The sequence below is a fragment of the Mesoplodon mirus genome (genome assembly GCF_964341445.2).
Source record: "Mesoplodon mirus genome assembly, chromosome: 15".
In the NCBI taxonomy this organism is placed as follows: Eukaryota; Metazoa; Chordata; class Mammalia; order Artiodactyla; family Ziphiidae; genus Mesoplodon; species Mesoplodon mirus.
Genome location: NC_138991.1, coordinates 25,526,801 through 25,546,607, shown reverse-complemented (window position 1 = coordinate 25,546,607; position 19,807 = coordinate 25,526,801). Strand labels below are relative to the sequence as shown.

The following is a 19,807-nucleotide window of genomic DNA, read 5'->3' as shown; positions in this document are numbered from 1 at the left end:
GTTTTTAAAAAATCTGTTAATGTGATGAATAATTAGATTTTCTAATATTATCCTTACATTCTTAAATAAACTCAGCTTGATTGTGATTAAAAAAATACACTGATGGATTTGGTTTGCTAATTTTCTCAGCTATATTGTGATATAATTTATATATAATAAAATTCACGCATGTAATACATACAGTTTAAGTTTTAGCTATTGCATGTAGTTGTGTTAGCACCATTATAATCAAGATATGGAATATTTCCATCACCATAAAAAGATTTATCATGCCCCCTAATATGCCCCTTTTTAGTCAGTTTCTTCCCATCAGTACCAGGGACTGATCTGCTTTTTGTCACTAATTTTGTCTTGTCTAAAGTTTCAAGTAAATAGGATAATATAGTATGTAGTTTTGTTGTGTGCCTGGCATCTTTCACTTAGCCTAATGCTTCTGGTATTCACCCATGTTGTTGGATGGTAGTGTGTTCTTTTTTTGTTGTCGTTAAAGATTTACTTATTTTGGTGGTGCTGGGTGTTAGTTGCGGCATGCGGGATCTTTTAGTAGCAGCATGCGGGCTTCTTAGTTGTGGCATGCAAACTCTTAATTGCGGCATGCATGTGGGATCTAGTTCTGATCCGGAATAGATCCCAGGCCCCCTGCACTGGGAGCTCAGAATCTTAGTCACTGGGCCACTAGGGAAGTCCTGGTATTGTGTTCCTTTTTGTTGATGTGTTACAATTTGTGTTTCTTTGAAGACTAGCATGTTAAGCATCTTTTTATGTCCTTACCAATCATTTGTATATCTTTTGGGAATAGTCCCTTTAAATCTTTCTGTGCATTCTTAAAATTGGGTTGTTATTATCAAGTTGTTAGAGTTCCTTATATATTCTGGGTTATCTCTGTGTCTGGTGTCAGATGGCACCAGTAGAAGATACAGAAAAGAGAGATGAATAAAGGGGAGAGAAGCATAATCATGAAGCCAGTGATCCTTCACAGGTATGCTGGTCATTTTTGAGGTTCTCCTTTTAGGTCTGTCTGATTTTTGGAAGAACATCAGGTAACTAGCCTCCTATTTGCAACTCCTTAGCTCTGACTTCATGTTGTTAGTGTTCTGTCTTTAAATAATTTTTTCTGTTTTGAAGTGATTTTCATATGTTATTTTCTTTCAAGGTCAATAAGTAGAAGTCTCTTTATATCCAGTCTTAAGAAAACAAAAACATTATTCAGATAAACCACTTCAGTGGATGTGGGTTAAAAAAAAAAGAAGTTTTATAGGCATAGGAAAAAAAGTAAACTAAGAATTAGACGCTTGAATTTTTACAGTTTTTTAATCAACGATGGCAGAGGTTGGTAAACTATGGCCCACTGCCTGTTTTTGCATATAAAGTTTGATTGGAACACAGCCCAGTTCTTTGTGTATTGTCTACTGTACCACCACAGCAGAGTGGAATAGTTGTGACAGAGACTATATGGCCCCAAATGCCAAAAATATTTACTATCTTGCCCTTTGCAGAAAAAGTTTGCTGATCCCTGAGCTGTAGGAATGTATTAGATAAATTAATTTTCCAATGTAGTGGCCTGAACCAAGATGGCAGAGTAGAAGCACGTGCTCTCACTCCCTCTTGCAAGAACACCAGAATCACAACTAGCTGCTGGACAGTCATCAACAGGAAGACAACTGGAACTCACCAAAAAAGATATCCCACATCCAAAGACAAAGGAGAAGCCACAATGAGATGGTAGGAGGGCGCAACCACAGTAAACTCAAATCCCATAACTGCTGGGTGGGTGACTCACAGACTGGAGAACACTTACACCACAAAGTCCACCCACTGGAGTGAAGGTTCTGAGCCCCACGTCAGGCTTCCCAACCTGGGGGTCCGGCAACAGGAGGAGGAATTCATAGAGAATCAGAATGAAGGTTAGTGGGATTTGATTGCAGGACTTCGACAGGACTGGGGGAAACAGAGACTCCACTCTTGGAGGGCACACACAAAGTAGTGTGCACATCGGGACCCAGGTCAAGGAGCAGTGACCCCGGGGGAAACTGAACCAGACCTACCTGCTAGGGCTGGAGGGTCTCCTGCAGAGGTGGGGGGTGGCTGTGACTCACCGAGGGGACAAGGACACTGGCAGCAGAAGTTCTGGCAAGTACTCCTTGGCGTGAGCCCTCCCAGAGTCTGCCATTAGCCTCACGAAAGAGCCCAGGTAGGGCTTCCCTGGTGGCGCAGTGGTTGAGGGTCTGCCTGCCAATGCAGGGGACAAGGGTTCAAGCCCTGATCTGGGAAGATCACACATTCCGCAGAGTGGCTGGGTCTGTGGGCCACAACTGCTGAGCCTGCGTGTCTGCAGCCTGTGCTCTGCAACAAGAGAGGCCGTGATAGTGAGAGGCCCGCGCATCGCGATGAAGAGTGGCCCCTGCTTGCCTCAAGTAGAGAAAGCCTTCGCACAAACGAAGACCCAAAATAGCCAAAATTTAAATAAATAAATAAATAAACAATGAAATTTAAAAAAAAAAGAGACCCCAGGTAGGCTCCAGTGTTGGGTTGCCTCAGGCCAAACAACCAACAGGAAGAAAACCCAACCCCACCCAGCAGCAGTCAAGTGGATTAAAGTTTTACTGAGTCTGCCCACCAGAGCAACAGTCAGCTCTACCCACCACCAGTCCCTCCCATCAGGAAACTTGCACAAGCCTCTTAGATAGCCTCATCCACCAGAGGGCAGACAGCAGAAGCAAGAAGAACTACAGTCCTGCACCCTGTGGAACAAAAACCACATTCACAGAAAGATAGACAAGACGAAAAGGCAGAGGGCTATGTACCAGATGAAGGAACAAGAGAAAACCCCAGAAAAACAACTAAATGAAGTGGAGATGGGCACCCTTCAAGAAAAAGAATTCAGAAAAATGATAGTGAAGATGGTCCAGGACCTCAGAAAAAGAATGGAGGCAAAGATCAAGAGGATGCAAGAAATGTTTAACAAAGACCTAGGATTAAAGAACAAACAAACAGAGATGAACAATACAATAACTGAAATGAAAACTACACTAGAAGGAATCAATAGCAGAATAACTGAGGCAGAAGAACGGATAAGCGACCTAGAAGACAGAATGGTGGAATTCACTGCCATGGAACAGAATAAAGAAAAAAGAATAAAAAGAAATAAAGACAGCCTAAGAGACCTCTGGGGCAACATTAAAGGCAACACCATTCGCATTATACGGGTCCCAGAAGGAGAAGAGAGAGAGAAAGGACCAGAGAAAATATTTGAAGAGATTATAGTCGAAAACTTCCCTAACATGGGAAAGGAAATAGCCACCCAAGTCCAGGAAGTGCAGAGAGTACCATACAGGATAAAGCCAAGGAGAAACACACCAAGACACATAGTAATCAAATTGACAAAAATTAAAGACAAAGAAAAATTACTGAAAGCAGCAAGGGAAAAACAACAAATAACATACAAGGGAACTCCCATAAGGGTAACAGCTGATTTCTCAGCAGAAACTCTACAAGCCAGAAGGGAGTGGCATGATATACTTAAAGTGATGAAAGGGAAGAACCTACAACCAAGAGTACTCTACCCAGCAAGGATCTCATTCAGATTCGATGGAGAAACCAAAAGCTTTACAGACAAGCAAAAGCTAAGAGAATTCAGCACCACCAAACCAGCTCTACAACAAATGCTAAAGGAACCTCTCTAAGTGGGAAACACAAGAGAAGAAAAGGACCTACCAAAACAAACCCAAAACAATTAAGAAAATGGTCATAGAAACATGCATATCGATAATTACCTTAAATGTGTATGGATTAAATGCTCCAACCAAAAGACACAGGCTTGCTGAATGGATACAAACACAAGACCCATATATATGCTATCTACAAGAGACCCACTTCAGACCTAGGGACACATACAGACTGAAAGTGAGGGGATGGAAAAAGATATTCCATGCAAATGGAAATCAAAAGAAATCTGGAGTAGCTATACTCGTATCAGATAAAATAGACTTTAAAATAAAGAATGTTACCAGAGACAAGGAAGGACAAGACACTACATAATGATCAAGGGATCCATCCAAGAAGAAGATATAACAATTATAAATATATATGCACCCACATAGGAGCACCTCAATCCATAAGGCAACTGCTAACACCTATAAAAGAGGAAATTGACAGTAACAAAGTAATAGTGGGGGACTTTAATACTTCACTTATACCAATAGAGAGATCATCCAAAATGAAAATAAATAAGTAAACAGAAGCTTTAAATGACATAGTAGACCAGATAGATTTAATTGATGTTTATAGGACATTCCATCCAAAAACAGCAGATTACACTTTCTTCTCAAGTGTACACGGAACGTTCTCTAGGATAGATCACATCTTGGGTCACAAATCAAGCCTCACTAAATTTAAGAAAATTGAAATCATATCCAGCATCTTTTCTGACCACAACACTATGAGATTAGAAATGAATTACAGGGGAAAAAAAGTAAAAATCACAAACACGTGGAGGCTAAACAGTACATTACTAAATACCCAAGAGATCACTGAAGAAATCAAAGAGGAAATCACAAAATAACTAGAGACAAATGACAATGAAAACACGATGATCCTAAACTTATGGGATGCAGCAAATCAGTTCTAAGAGGGAAGTTTATAGCTATACAAGCCTACCTCAAGAAACAAGAAAAATCTCAAATAAACCATCTAACCTTACACCTAAAGAAACTAGAGAAAGAAGAACAAACAAAACCCAAAGTTAGCAGAAGGAAAGAAATCATAAAATCAGAGCAGAAATAAATGAAGTAGAAACAAAGAAAACAATAGCAAAGGTCAATAAAACTAAAAGCTGGTTCTTTGAGAAGATAAACAAAATTGATAAACCACTAGCCTGATGCATCAAGAAAAAGAGGGAGAGGACTCTAATCAATAAAATTAGAAATGAAAAAGGACCAGTTGCAACAGACACCGCAGAAATACAAAGCATCCTAAGAGAGTACTACAAGCAACTCTATGCCAATAAAATGGACAACCTGGAAGAAATGGACAAATTCTTAGAAAGGTATAACCTTCCAAGACTGAACCAGGAAGAAACAGAAAATATGAACAGACCAATCACAAGTAATGAAATTGAAACTGTGATTAAAAAACTTCCAGCAAACAAAAGTCCAGGATCAGATGGCTTCACAGGTGAATTGTATCAAACATATAGAGAAGAGCTAACATCCATCCTTCTCAAACTCTTCCAAAAAATTGCGGAGGAAGAAACACTCCCAAACTCATTGTATGAGGTCACCATCACCCTGACACCAAAAGCAGACAAAGATACTACGAAAAAAGAAAATTACAGACCAATATCACTGATGAATATAGATGCAAAATTTCTCAACAAAACACTAGCACACAGAATCCAACAACACATTAAAAGGATCATACACCATGATCAAGTGGGATTTATCCCAGGTATGCAAGGATTCTTCAATATATGCAAATCAATCAATGTGATACACCATATTAACAAATTGAAGAAGAAAAACCATATGATCATCTCAATAGACGCAGAAGAAGCTTTTGACAAAATTCAACACCCACTTATGATAAAAACTCTCCAGAAAGTGGGCATAGAGGGAACCTACCTCAACCTAATAAAGGCCATATACAAGAAACACACAGCAAACATCATTCTCAATGGTGAAAAACTGAAAGCATTTCCTCTAAGATCAGGAACAAGAAAGCAGTGTCCACTCACCACTGTTATTCAACATAGTATTGGAAGTCCTAGCCTTGGCAATCAGAAAAGGAAAAGAAAGAAAAGGAATACAAATTGGAAAAGAAGAAGTAAAACTCTCACTCTTTGCAGATGACATGATACTATACATAGAGATCCTAAAAATGCCACCAGAAAACTACTAGAGCTAATCAATGAATTTGGTGAAGTTGCAGGATACAAAATAAATGCACAGAAATCTCTTGCATTCCTATACACTAATGACGAAAAATCTGAAAGAGAAGTTATGGAAACACTCCCATTTACCACTGCAACAAAAAGAATAAAATACCTAGGGATAAACCTACCTAGGGAGATAAAAGACCTGTATGCAGAAAACTATAAGACACTGATGAAAGAAATTAAAGATGATACCAACAGATGGAGAGATATACCATGTTCTTGGATTAGAAGTATCAATACTGTGAAAATGACTATACTATCCAAAGCAATCTACAGATTCAGTGTAATCCCTATCAAACTACCAATGGCTTTTTTTATGGATCCAGAACAAAAAATCTTAAAATGTGTATGGAGACACAAAAGTCCCCGAATAGCCAAAGCAGTCTTGAGGGAAAAAAACGGAGGTGGAGGAATCAGACTCTCTGGCTTCAGACTATACTACAAAGATACAGTACTCAAGACAATATGGTACTGGCACAGAAACATAGATCAATGGAACAAGATAGAAAGCCCAGAGCTAAACCCAAGCACCTATGGTCAACTCATCTATAGCAAAGGAGGTAAGGATATACAATGGAGAAAAGACAGTCTCTTCAATACGTGGTGCTGGGAAAACTGGACTGTTACATGTAAAAGAATGCAACTAGAACACTCCCTAACACCATACACAAAAATAAACTGAAAATGGATTAGAGACCTAAATGTAAGACTGGACACTATAAAACTCTTAGAGGAAAACATAGGAAGAACACTCTTTGACATAAATCACAGCAAGATCTTTTTTCATCCACCTCCTAGAGTAATGGAAATAAAAACAAAAATAAACAAATGGGACCTAATGAAACTTCAAAGCTTTTGCACAGCAAAGGAAACCATAAACATGACATAAAGACAATCCTCAGAATCGGAGAAAATATTTGCAAACGAATCAACAGACAAAGGATTAATCTCCAAAATATATAAACAGCTCATGCAGCTCACTATTAAAAAAACAATCAACCCAATCCAAAAATGGGCAGAAGACCTCAACGTCAATAGATATTTCTCCATAGAACACATACAGATGGCCAAGAAGCACATGAAAAGCTACTCAACATCACTAATTATTAGAGAAATGCAAATGTAAACTACAGTGAGGTATCACCTCACACCAGTTAGAATGGGCATCATCAGAAAATCTACAAACAGCAAATGCTGGAGAGGGTGTGGAGAAAAGGGAACCCTCTTGCACTGTTGGTGGGAATGTAAATTGATACAGCCACTATGGCGAACAGTATGGAGGTTCCTGAAAAAACTAAAAATAGAATTACCATATGATCCAGCAATCCCACTACTGGGCATATACCCAGAGAAAACCATAATTCAAAAAGACACATGCACCCCAACGTTCATTGCAGCACTATTTACAATAGCCAGGTCATGGAAGCAACCTAAATGCCCATCGACAGATGAATGGATAAAGAAGTTGTGGTACATATATACAATGGAATATTCCTCAGCCATAAAAAGGAACGAAATTGGGTCATTTGTTGAGACGTGGATGGATCTAGAGGCTGTCATACAGAGTGAAGTAAGTCAGAAAGAGAAAAACAAATATTGTATATTAACGCATATATGTGGAACCTAGAAAAATGGTACAGATGAACCGGTTTTCAGGACAGAAATTGAGACACAGATGTAGAGAAGAAACGTATGGACCCCAAGGGGGGAAAGCCACGGGTGTTGGTGGTGGTGGTGTGATGAATTGGGCCATTGGGATTGACATGTACACACTGGTGTGTATAAAATTGATGACTAACAAGAACCTGCTGTATAAAAAAATTTTTTTTCCAATTGATTTATGAATGTGGAATGGAAAAGTTTGTTTTTTCAATCCCTATTGTAGTATATGGTAAAGCATTATTTTTGTTTTAGTTGGGCTCTGTCTTCAAGGTCCTTTGTAAAATATTTTCTGTTAATTTCTTTTCTTGAGTCCTTATCCCTCAGTTTTTGTTGAATAATAAATTATCTGTCATTGTAAACAATGATTCCTGGCCATCTCTGCATAGGAAGCCTGGGTGTTGTTAGAAACTTCGATGCGTTGTCAGGTTTGTGGCAGAGCTACAAGGATGGGAAATGCTCATCCTTAAGCATGTCCTATGTCCATAGTCAGTTTAACCAGCCTTATAAGCCTGTAAGTGCAATAGTAATTTTGAGGTTCTTTCCACTATGTTTAACAGATTAAAATAGTCAATTTTGGAAATGCTTCTTATATGACAGTTACACATTTAGAACATTTACCTATTCTTGGCAGTGTTTAAAGAGAAATTGTGGTCAAGAAAATCTTTTTCCTGATTTTTCCCTTTGTTCTGATCCCAACTTTAGGGGCACCATTCAAACTATACCCTTCATGCTTTTTGTCCTTATGTGCTGCCTGGGAAGCCCATGTAGCCTTCCCAGTAAACTACTTAATGGTCTGTAGAGACATCCCTGGCCTTCATGAGTAAGTCATGCTTCTACTTCTTTATTTTCTTTGTATTTTGTACACATTTAAATGTATCTGTCTTTCCTGTATCTCAGGGCCCTATCTTCTTTATCTCTTTGCCAAAGTGTGGCACAGGTCAGTCAGTAGCATGGGATCTAGAGCACCTCAGAATTCAGCTACAAATGGTTGGAAACAGTCCAATTCATCAGTAGAGAATTGTTTAAATAAACTGTGGTACATCCCCACAATGGACTATCATGCATTTGTTGGGTTTTTTTATTAGTTTTTATTGGAGTATAGTTGATTTACAATGTTGTGTTAGTTTCTGCTGTTCGGCAAAGTGAATCAGTTATACATATACCTATATCCACTCTTTTTTAGATTCTTTTCCCATATAGGTCATAACAGAGTACTGAGTAGAGTTCCCTGTGCTATACAGTAAGTTCTTTTTAGTTCTCTCTTTTATATATCATAGTATGTATATGTCAATCCCAATTTCCCAATTTATCCCTTACCTCCATCATGCATTTGTTAAAAAGAAAAAAAAAAGGTTGTGGAATTAAGAATTTCAGGACATACTGTAAAATTATAAAACAAAAGAAACAAAAAACCAAGGAGTAGTATAGTTTGTATGTGGTATGGATCAGTTGCCTGTTGGTCTGTTGCTATAAGAAACCATGCTAAAACTTAGTGGCGTAAAACAATAATTTTGGGGGGTTTTTGGGTTATGAATCTATGAGTCGGGAATTTCTCCTGCTCTTGCTTTTGCTCATTGATTCATATGTCTGCAAGCAGTTAACTACAGATCAGACTCATTAGGTTAGGATCTTACATGTTTGGGGATCCGCTGGCCTTAGCTGGTATAACTCATCTCTGCTCCATGTGGTCTCATCCTCCAACAGACTAGTCTGGGTTTGCTTTCATGGCAGGGTTAGCATTCCAAGACAGATGTAGAACCAGGACTGTTACACTTCCATCACATTATATTGGCCAGAGCAAGTCAGGGGGCCTGGCCAGATTCAGGGGAGTAAGGGAATAGATCTCATTTCCTGAGGCATTGCAGAAGGCATGGTGCCATTCTTAGGGATGCTCAGTTTAATGTAATTACGCTGTCTTTCTATAAATGGGAGTGGGATAAGAATTTATTTTTGCATTTGCTCATTTGTACAGAGAAAGAATGGATGGATACACAAGAAACAGATTTAAATGGTTACGTATGAGGTGGAGTATGTAGGTATAGAAGCAGGGAGTATTTCTTTTTATATAATATATTGATTTTTGAACCATATAAATGTATACTTATAATACATACAAAAAGAGAATTATCTACCTAGCCTCTGCCCCCCAAAATAGTTCTCTTTAAGCCATCACGATGATTTCTAAGTTAGGAATATGATTTGTTTTAAAGAATTGGTAATGGCTTTCTTGGACACTCTGTTTGGAATGATCAGTATTTCTGTACTGTGCATCTGAAAGATCTATACTCAGCTTATTTTCCTCAGAGACGATAATCCGGAGCACTTGACCATATCTTCTTCTACCCAGAGTTTAGCATAGATAAATATCTCAATGGCCAAATAAAATGATTCCTTCTAGTAGATTGTTCATCTGATTCAGGTAAACATGTAAGAGTGTCTACTGCGTTGTACCAGCCATTATTACGTATATTACATACATATCCCTTCCCAATAACCCTGTGTCGTAAGTGTTACCCTCAGAAACAGGTGAAGAAAACCATAGTCACACAGGTAAGTGATAGAGCATCCTTCACATCAAGCTCACCTTCTTTCACCTAAACATCCTTCACACTTGCAGCCCTGGGTGTTCCCCTTCTTTCCAGTTGTTGGTGGGTGGCCCTTCCCCTCACACAACTGCATTTTTCTTCTCTCCTATTTATACCTCTTCTATTTATTGTTCCTTTGTCAACCTCAAAGTAATTTTTTAAAAACTGTAATGGAAAAGCAGTTCATAATGATTTGGAAATGCCCTCATTTGTGGGCAGTTTATCCTACAAGATTCTTCTCAAGTAGTACTTACCTAGCATGTTTCTGTTTGTGTTTAGTATTACTTTCTCTTAAAGCTACAGAAGAATTCTGCTCTTTTGCTTCATGTTTGATTCTTCAAATTCCTGTGTGGGAAGAAAAATCACACTGCCCTCACACAGAACACTGTTTATTATTTTGTTCTCTCTTTCATCAGTTTTCTATTGTTATGACATCCATAGCATCTTGCACACTGAAGGGGTAAAATAATTAACCAGACATATTTTTCCATGTTTGTCCCTCTTCTTTAGCTCAACTTGTTTGGCTTTACATTGTTAGGTGTTGAAGCATCAGTGATCCTGCAAATTCATGTGGTTATATTTCCGTATATATCCAAATATTTAAAATAACCAAAGCACAGTTATAGAGTGACTAAATTATCAGTTACTTTGAACCTTAGAGTCTATGTTTAGGATCAAGTTGAACCTTTCTGATAAAACTAAGGGTTAATTTAATTTTCTAAGACTGAATACTTTGTGCCTTTTTTTTTTTTTTTTTTTTTTTTTTTTGCTGTACGTGGGCTTCTCACTGTTGTGGCCTCTCCCGTTGCGGAGCATGGGCTCCAGACGCGCAGGCTCAGCGGCCATGGCTTTCGGGCCCAGCCGCTCCGCGGCATGTGGAATCTTCCCGGACCGGGGCACGAACCCGTGTCCCCTGTATCGTCAGGCGGACTCTCAACCACTGCGCCACCTGGGAAGCCCTACTGTGTCTCTTTGATTCAAGCAGTGGTGTTTATGGGCTGAAGTCACACTTAAGAAAAAAAAATTTCTTCTCTTTGAACTTTAAGTTTCTCTGGAATTGAAAAGAGCTCAAAATTTCTTTGGTTCTTTCAAGGGATCCAGGTAGATGTTTTTATAAAACCTAAGTTTTATAAAAATTCAGAAATGAAGTCACTTTAAACGTGATAGCATAAAGGAATGTATTGGCCACCCAGCAGAGGGTTAAAATGCCTGCTTTGGAGTGTACTCCTTATTTACCATCTGAGCAACTGCTGGATTTGTCAGTTTATAAACCAGGATAGAGCTCTCACATCATGAAGTGCATTCTTGCCACCCAGCTTCCCACAAAAATATCATCTTACATTGTACTTGGTACTTTTGCAACTGTTGATTGTTGGCTCGTTCCATACAGTATCTCTGAGGTCACATGGATTGTTGACAGTATACACATTTTCTTTGGGGAACAAATGTTCATGTTAACTTGGACATAGTCATAAGGCTAGTTAAGTGATAAAATCAGGACTTGACACTAGTCTTCATGTTTTCTAATCGTCATTCTTCTTTATTGAGTACCTTCTTTATAACCTAGCACTAGCCTAGGCATTATCTCTAATACTTACATCAAAATGAGGCCTGGAAAGGTGAAGGGCTTTGATAAAATCCATACAGATTTCATTATTCAGTGATAACATCGTCATTAGCATGACGCTTCACACCGCACCTCTCGCTCTCTGTACCCATACTTTTCCTACTAGACAACGGTTGTTGCTTGAAACGTGAGGCATGATACCAGTGTTGCAGGTGTGTGAGTAGTGACGCGAAGAAGAGATAGGTAGTGTTAACCTAATGTGAGCCGTACTCTGGAGTCTGGGTCTTCCCCAGTTTCTAAGCTTCCAGTTGGTATATAATTCAGTGTTCTGCAGTTGGGCTGCTCTTGAGTTTTTCATTCTGCCAAGTGCTGACTGCTAAAACACATCTCACTGATAAGCCCTCCTCGGGCCTTTGGCACCCTTGCTGTAAAGGCAGGTGGTCTGAAGAAAGGCTCCCCCTAGGTTGTTGCACACTATACACAACACATAACAGGGTGAGACAACTGTTAGTTCCTTCCTTCTTTTCTCGCCCCACCCTCCAGAAAGCTGGGCCCCAGATGGAAGAGCTGGAAACGTGTCAACTGTTCTCTGAAGGGCATTGAAAAAACACTGTCAAGAAGAAAAAGGCAAACACAATAGCTAATTAGTTCACTAATCGGACGGGATGACCGTCCATTTTACAAAGAAAGTGTCCTGGACAGAGACGGGAAGGGCTGGCAGAGTGTGCTCACATGGCTCTCAAAGCGCTACACATTTTTGTCAGGGGATTTGTAACTTGGGGGCATCGCTGCCCTGATTGACTTTATATATTCACTATATCTCTCCCCAAAATGTGACCACTGCAAACGAAGGCCTAAAAATAATATTTGGGGATGTTTTCCTCTTGAGAAAGTGCCCTTGAATGTGCCAAGATGCGCCTTCTTGCCAGTGTCATGAACCCTTTTTTTATGTATTGTGTTTATAACTATGATCTCAGTGAAGGCAAACTTTGATTGAACATTCTCATTTGAACCTTTGGTCTCCATTTCTTGTACTTTACATTGAATTCAGCAGTTATTGGAGAATAAACACAGGGTACTTAAAGGAAAAGCTTGGAATTACTGAGAGGAACATAGCTCAATTTAAAGGTGATTATGGTAGCCCTGGCCCTATTATTAACAAAGTAGGTAACAAGTTCCCTTTAATGGGAAAAAATAACTTTTTGAAGATATTAGAACATTACTCTTCATTATCAAGTCTTCTTCATATTAGCTCAGACCTAGTTCTAACATCAAGTTTAATGTACCTAATCGGACTTACTGGGATTTGTTGCCGTCGGGTGTTATCAAACCACTGCTTAGTATGAATTGTTCTCGTAGATGAAGTAGCCTAAGTAGCCTGTGCTTAGCTTAGGGTCAACTCTACTTTTCTTTGTTTTGGACAATATACATCATAAATGACATGCCTGGTATCAGAGATGTTGACTCCACTTCATTTTTCTTACTTAGAAGAGTTGATATGTATAAACATGTATTTCATCATTCATAGTAATTTATAATCAACTGACTGATTGTATTTCCATGGCATGCAGTTGATGCTTACTTGTCTGGACAGTCCCACATTAGCTTTTTTTTCCCCTACTACTTCAGTTAATTTGTAAGAAGTCAAAAAGAATGCCGTTGAGGTAAGCTGAATTTATAACCTGGTTTCTTCCTTTCTCAGCCACTATCCTCACTGTTAACTCTCATGTCACGTCATCCCTTGACCTTACTGCCTTGTCTTAGATTCCTAGGATTGCCGTAACAAAGTACTATATACTGTGTGGCTTAAAACAACACTATTCTCTCCCAGTTCAAGAGGCCAGAAATCCAAAATCAAGGTATCAGCAGGGTTGATTCCTTCTTGGCCTCAGAGGAAGAATCTATTCTATACCTGTCGCCTAGCGACAGGTGTTTGCCTTGGCTTGTAGATGGCAACATTCCAATCTCTGCCTCCACTGTCACGTGCGTTCTTTCTGTGGGACTATGTCTGTCTTCACATAGTAGACTTCCCTTGTGTGAGTGTCTCTGTCTTTTCTCCTTTTCTTATAAGGACGTCATTCATACTGGATTTAGGAACTACCCAGGTAATCTAGGGTGATCTCCTCCCCTCAGGATCCTTAACTTAATTATATCTTCAAGGACATTTTTTCCAAATAAGGAAACATTCACAGTTCAAGGAATTAAGAGGTAGACATATTTTGGGGGGCCTAATTCAGCCTATTATACTAAGTAAGCATCTTCTTCACTTCTCAGTCCTCTAGGTAAATATGTTGGTATTTCAGATTGTTGTGACTTTTTTTCTCTTATAGAAAATTCTGATTTCCATTCCTTTTATTCTCTACAGTTGGTGCTGACAAAAGGGTGCCAGCAATGCCTGGATCGCCTGTGGAAGTGAAGATACAGTCAAGATCCTCACCTCCCACCATGCCACCCCTCCCACCAATAAATCCTGGAGGACCTAGACCAGTGTCATTCACTCCTACAGCATGTGAGACCTCTGAATTACTTGGGTTTGTGGTTCACAGTGACATTTGGATCTAAATGAATGCCATTAAGCCTTCTATATATACTACTCAACATTTTCAAAATGGCTTGTTAACACACACATGTATCTTGGTTGTTTCTTTTCTAAGTTGCTTTTTTCTTCTGAGAATAGCACATAGCTGATTTAGGTATTTGGAAATGTAGTAGTCTAAATATTTTCTTTTCATACTTTTTGGCTTGTAAGTATCTATTTTAATTTCTTTGGCTCTAAAATAATGAATTTAAATTATTATATTGATGAATAGGATTCAAAGTAAGTTTCATAAAATGATTGAACTACTCCAGGACTGTCTTAGTAAGGCTTTTTACAAAAAAAAAATTGATTATTTTATTAGTTTACTAGGGCTGCTGTAACAAAATACCAAAGACTAGGTGGCTTAAATAACAGAAATTAACTTTTTCACAGTTCTGGAGGTTAGAAGTCCAAGATCCAGATGTCAGCAGGTTTGGTCTCTTCGGAAGCCTCTTTCCTTGTCTTGCAGATAGCTGCCTTCTTGCTCTGTCTTCTCATAGCCTTTCCTTGTGCATGTGCATCCTTGGTGCTTCCTCCTTTTCTTAGAAGTACAACAGTTATATTGGACTAGGACCTAAGCAGATGACCTCATTTAAACTTTAAGGGCCCTATCTCCAAATATAGTCACATTCTGGGGTACTGGGGGTCAGAACTTCAACATAGGAGTCTGGGAGGGGGATACAATTTAGTCCATAACAATTATATTAGACAATAAATAAAAGTTGTTCAGCCTAACTAGTCACCAAGGAAATGCAAACTAAAACCCAAGGTAGTACCACATACACCCACAAGAATGTTCAGAATGAAAATGAATATCAAGTTTTGGTGAGTATGTGTGGAGCAACTTGAACAATCATACATTGTTACTGGGAAAAATTTTTGGTAGTATCTACTAAATCTGAATTTCCCCAAACCCTGTAACTCTGCAAATTTAGTCCTAAAACCTCAATTTAAAAAAGAAGGTTTAATTATTTATTTTCCCAAAACATTTGAAATTGAGTAACTGGCAGCTGTAACAATTTGAGACAAAGTTTATGAAATGAAGTTTGATACCCTTTTTTCTTAAATTGTATTTTTTATCTCAAAGTTAAACAGCCTTAGATAAAGATAGATACTATCTTGAAGTGAAACAGATTTAAACCCAGGCTGTCATTCAAATTTCAAGATACAGACAGTAGGGGTGTGTGTGTGTGTGTGGTCAACCCTTTTGACGCCCATATTTGCCTATTTAGGGATCAATATGTTTTATTTCAGAAAATGTGATCATACACTTTCACTGAAGAAATTGTAAAACAGCCCGTGTAAGTGTCAGGGTGGCAAAAAGCATAGTAATGTATTATTTTTACAGGTTGCTTCAAAAGAGGGTAGCTCTCCAATGACAATGGACCTTTCTGTGAACACAAAGAAATGGTACACCATTGCAGCTGATTTTCTGTATTGCTGAGGTTGAGTGTTGAGCCTTCCTTTCCAGTAGCTCTAGCGTCCTTTATTGGAAGACACAGTAGAGACACCCTCTTTTTCTCAGCCTGTTAACCTTTTATGCAGTGAGCCATACACATACAGCATACACAGTTCATAACAGCTTAGCTAATTATGATATACACAGATGTGTGTTTAATCAAGAAGTAGACAGTCTTTCAAGGCAGTATAAATACAGAAAGAAATAAGTATAATCTGGTAAGTAAAGTATTGGAAGCATGTACATGGGCAGCACAGAGCAAAGTTATTAAATCTAGTAGGAGTAGCGGAGTCTGTCAGATAATGCTTCTTCATACAGGTGATATGTTTTTAGACTTAGTTTTACTTTCTTAAATTTTCAAGCCTGGATATGATTAAATGAAAAATCTATTGACACTTAGGCACTAGGTAATTTTATTTCATTCATCACGGAAGAAGGAGCTTTGCCTCCAAGAACATAGCTCTAGAGTTGTGTTCCAAATTAAAACTACAAGAAATGACTGTTAAGAACAATGGGCAGGGACTTCCCTGGTGCTGTAGTGGTTAACAATCCACCTGCCAATGCAGGGGACACAGGTTCAATCCCTGGTCCTGGAAGATCCCACATGCCACGGAGCAACTAAGCCTGCGCTCCACAACTACTGAGCCTGCGCACTAAGAGCCCGTGCTCTGCAACAAGAGAAGCCACCTCAATGAGAAGCCTGCACACCGCAACAAAGTGTAGCCCAAGCTTGCCGCAGCTAGAGAAAGCCCACATGCAGCAACAAAGACCCAACGCAGAGAAAAATCAAAATAAATACATAAATTTATTTAAAAAGAAAAAAGAAAAACAGGCAAATAGGAAAACCGTAATTAATCACATGTATTATAATTTGAGCAGAAATATAGAATGGAAGTGTCCCATATGGTATCTAGAAAATGCTATATTGAATGACCAAGAATTTGGCACTGTCAAGGCAGAGAAAAACTAATTTTGATGGACATGAATATTCTGAGTGGTCAAAGAGATACATATCTCATTGCAGGAATAGATCACTAAACCTATAGCCTAGAAAAAAACATTTCTCACATTAACACAACTCTCTGCTTTCTGATTATCTTGTTCAAATGCTATATATTTTTAATATAAATTTATTTATTTAATTTAGTTTTGGCTGCATTGGGTCTTTGTTGCTGCATGCGGGCTTTCTCTAGTTGTGGCGGGCAGGGGCTACTCTTCATTGCAGTGCGCGGGCTTCTCATTGCAGTGGCTTCTCTTATTGTGGAGCATAGGCTCTAGGTGCTCGGGCTTCAGTAGTTGTGGCATGCGGGCTCAGTAGTTGTGGCTTGCAGGCTCTAGAGCACAGGCTCAGTAGTTGTGGCGCACAGGCTTAGTTGCTCTGTGGCATGTGGGATCTTCCCAGACCAGGGCTTAAACCCATGTCCCCTGCATTGGCAGGCGGATTCTTAACCACTGTGCCACCAGGGAAGCCCCCAGATGCTATATTTAAATTGACTGCTTAGATTCTTTGGGAACCTGAGGTTGGGTAGGAGTTGTCACATAAGAGATGGGCATTAGTGTCCAGTCATTGGAAATACATGTTCTACCAGACTCCTCTCATGCAGCCCATTGCAAGAAGTCTTAAAAACTACCCATCCCTCCCCTTGGCACCTGTAGAATTTAGATGTCCCTTCTCTTTGCTCTTGTAGCACTCATACTCTTCTAACACTTTATGTTATTCTGTTACCATTTTTTACCTGGCAACCTGTCTCACTATAAAGCAACATTGTTGAGGGCTGAAAACGTGTCTTGTGTACTCTTGTAACATGTGATTTACAAAATTCAAATGAATAAATGAAGGCAAATGAAAAAAAAGAAGAAATGAACAGAGATCCTTATGTTTTGCACTTAAACCAAGTCTTTCTTTTAGTGAGCAACGGCATCAACCATTCTCCTCCCACCCTGAATGGTGCCCCATCACCACCACAGAGATTCAGCAATGGTCCTGCCTCTTCCACATCATCTGCACTAACAAATCAACAGTTGCCAGCCACTTGTGGTGCCCGGCAGCTCAGCAAGTTGAAACGTTTCCTCACCACTCTGCAACAGTTTGGCAATGACATCTCACCTGAGATTGGGGAGAAGGTGCGGAGTCTTGTTCTAGCTCTGGTGGTAAGTACATCACTGTCGACAGCTGCTTGAGTATATGGCTCAGAACTGAAGCCAGCAGAGAGGTTGTACATACTTCTCATTCCCTAACTTGTAGCAGTGTGGCCGATTCTACAGTCTAGATTAGTTTAACTTGTACAATAATGTTGAGTCATGGATTTCAGTTGTGGATAATGTTTATCAAAGAAACAGAAGCAAAATCTATAATGTTTACCATATTGTTTCTTATGGTATCAATTGAATTCCGATGAACTACTTTGAATTTCTCTTAAAAGTGAGTTTCAACAGGCCCACTGAGGTTCAACTAAGTTTTGTTCCTTAATATATTCAGTGCCTGGTGCATTGTTTCTAAACCAGAGAAAAAAGACAAATGGTTTAATTTTCAAGATAATAATTTGTGAAATTACAAGTTTTGTGGTCTAAATAAATAGTATCAAAGGGATTACATTCTTCAGCTCCTCATGCAAATACAATTTCTTGAGGATTTTCAAGGAACAAAGTTCTTTTTCCATACTGAGTGGCGAATCCATGATATAAGGTAGTGATCTTCTTACATTGACAGCTGGGAGGGGTTTGACTCTTAGTGTATATAAGGGACGAGCTTCCAGTTCTTAAGGTTTGTAAATTGAATTCCTCAAGATGTACCTCAACTAAAAGCACACTGTGCTCCTGCATGTTACTCTCTGTATGTGACAAAGATGAATCACAGTACTAAACTTTTACCAGGCAGTTGTCAAAGTGTAATTCGGGACCCCTAGGATTTCTCGAGACCCTTTTTGGAAGTCCAGGAGGTCAAAAACATTTTCATAATAATACTAAAATGTTACTTGCCTTTTGACTCTTATTCTCTCATGACTGTATTGTGGAATTTTCTAGAGGCTGCATGACATAGGATGTTGAAACAGGTTAAATGCAGAAGCAGATTAGGAGAATCCAGCTCTCTTTTCTTAAGCTAGATAGCAGAGAGATTTGCAAAACTGTACAAACAGTGCCATTCTCCTTACTGCATTTTTTAACCATTTTTTAAAATTGAAGAATAGTTAATTTACAATGTTTTGTTAGTTTCAGGTGTACCACAAAGTGATTCAGTTACATTCTTTTTCAGATTCTTTTCCATTATAGGTTATTCAAGGTACTGAATGTAGTTCCCTGTGCTATAGAGCAGGCAGGTCCTTGTTTTGTATCTATTTTATACATAGTAGTGTGTACCTGTTAATCCCAAATTCCCAATTTATTCCTTCCCCACTTTCCCTTTTGGTAACCATAGTTTGTTTTCTATGCCCGTGAGTTATTTCTGTTTTGTAAACCAATTCATTTATATCATTTTTGTAGGGTCAACATTTAAGTGATAATTGGAATTCCCTGGCAGTCCAGTGGTTAGGACTCTGTGCTTTCACTGCTGTGGGCCATGGTTCAATCCCTGGTTGGGGAACTAAGATTCTGCAAGCTGCGCCACACAGCCAAAAAAAAAAAAAATTTCAGTGATATCATATGCTATTTGTCTTTCTCTGCCTGACTTACTTCACTTAGTATGATAATCTCTTTCTAGATGCATCTATGTTGCTGCAAATGGCATTATTTCATTCGTTTTTATGACTTAGTAATATTCCATTGTGTATATGCTGCATCTTCTTTATCCATTCATCTGTCAATGGACATTTAGGTTGTTTCCATGTCTTGGCTATTGTAAATACTGCCGCTGTGAACATAGGTGTGCATGTATCTTTTCAAATTATAGCTTTGTCCAGATATATGCTCAGGAGCATATGACAACTCTATTTTTAGTTTTTTGAGGAAACTCCATACTTTTCTCCATAGTGGCTGCACCAATTTACATTCCCACCAACAGTGGGAATGTCAAAGAAAAAGGAGGTTT

General features: G+C 38.9%; 1 protein-coding gene across 3 annotated transcripts in view; it reads left to right on the top strand.

Annotated features, from left to right (window-relative positions):
• Positions 1 to 19,807, top strand: part of LOC309816187 (protein CBFA2T2) — a 182,922-nt gene that overhangs the window by 117,499 nt on the left and 45,616 nt on the right. For all 3 annotated transcript variants that reach the window (XM_082643392.1, XM_082643391.1, XM_082643390.1), the window contains exons 2-3: positions 14,112 to 14,255; positions 17,693 to 17,934. In XM_082643392.1, the coding sequence (XP_082499518.1) occupies positions 14,138 to 14,255; positions 17,693 to 17,934 (360 nt within the window). In that variant the 5' untranslated portion in view covers positions 14,112 to 14,137. The remainder of the gene's footprint in view (positions 1 to 14,111; positions 14,256 to 17,692; positions 17,935 to 19,807) is intronic.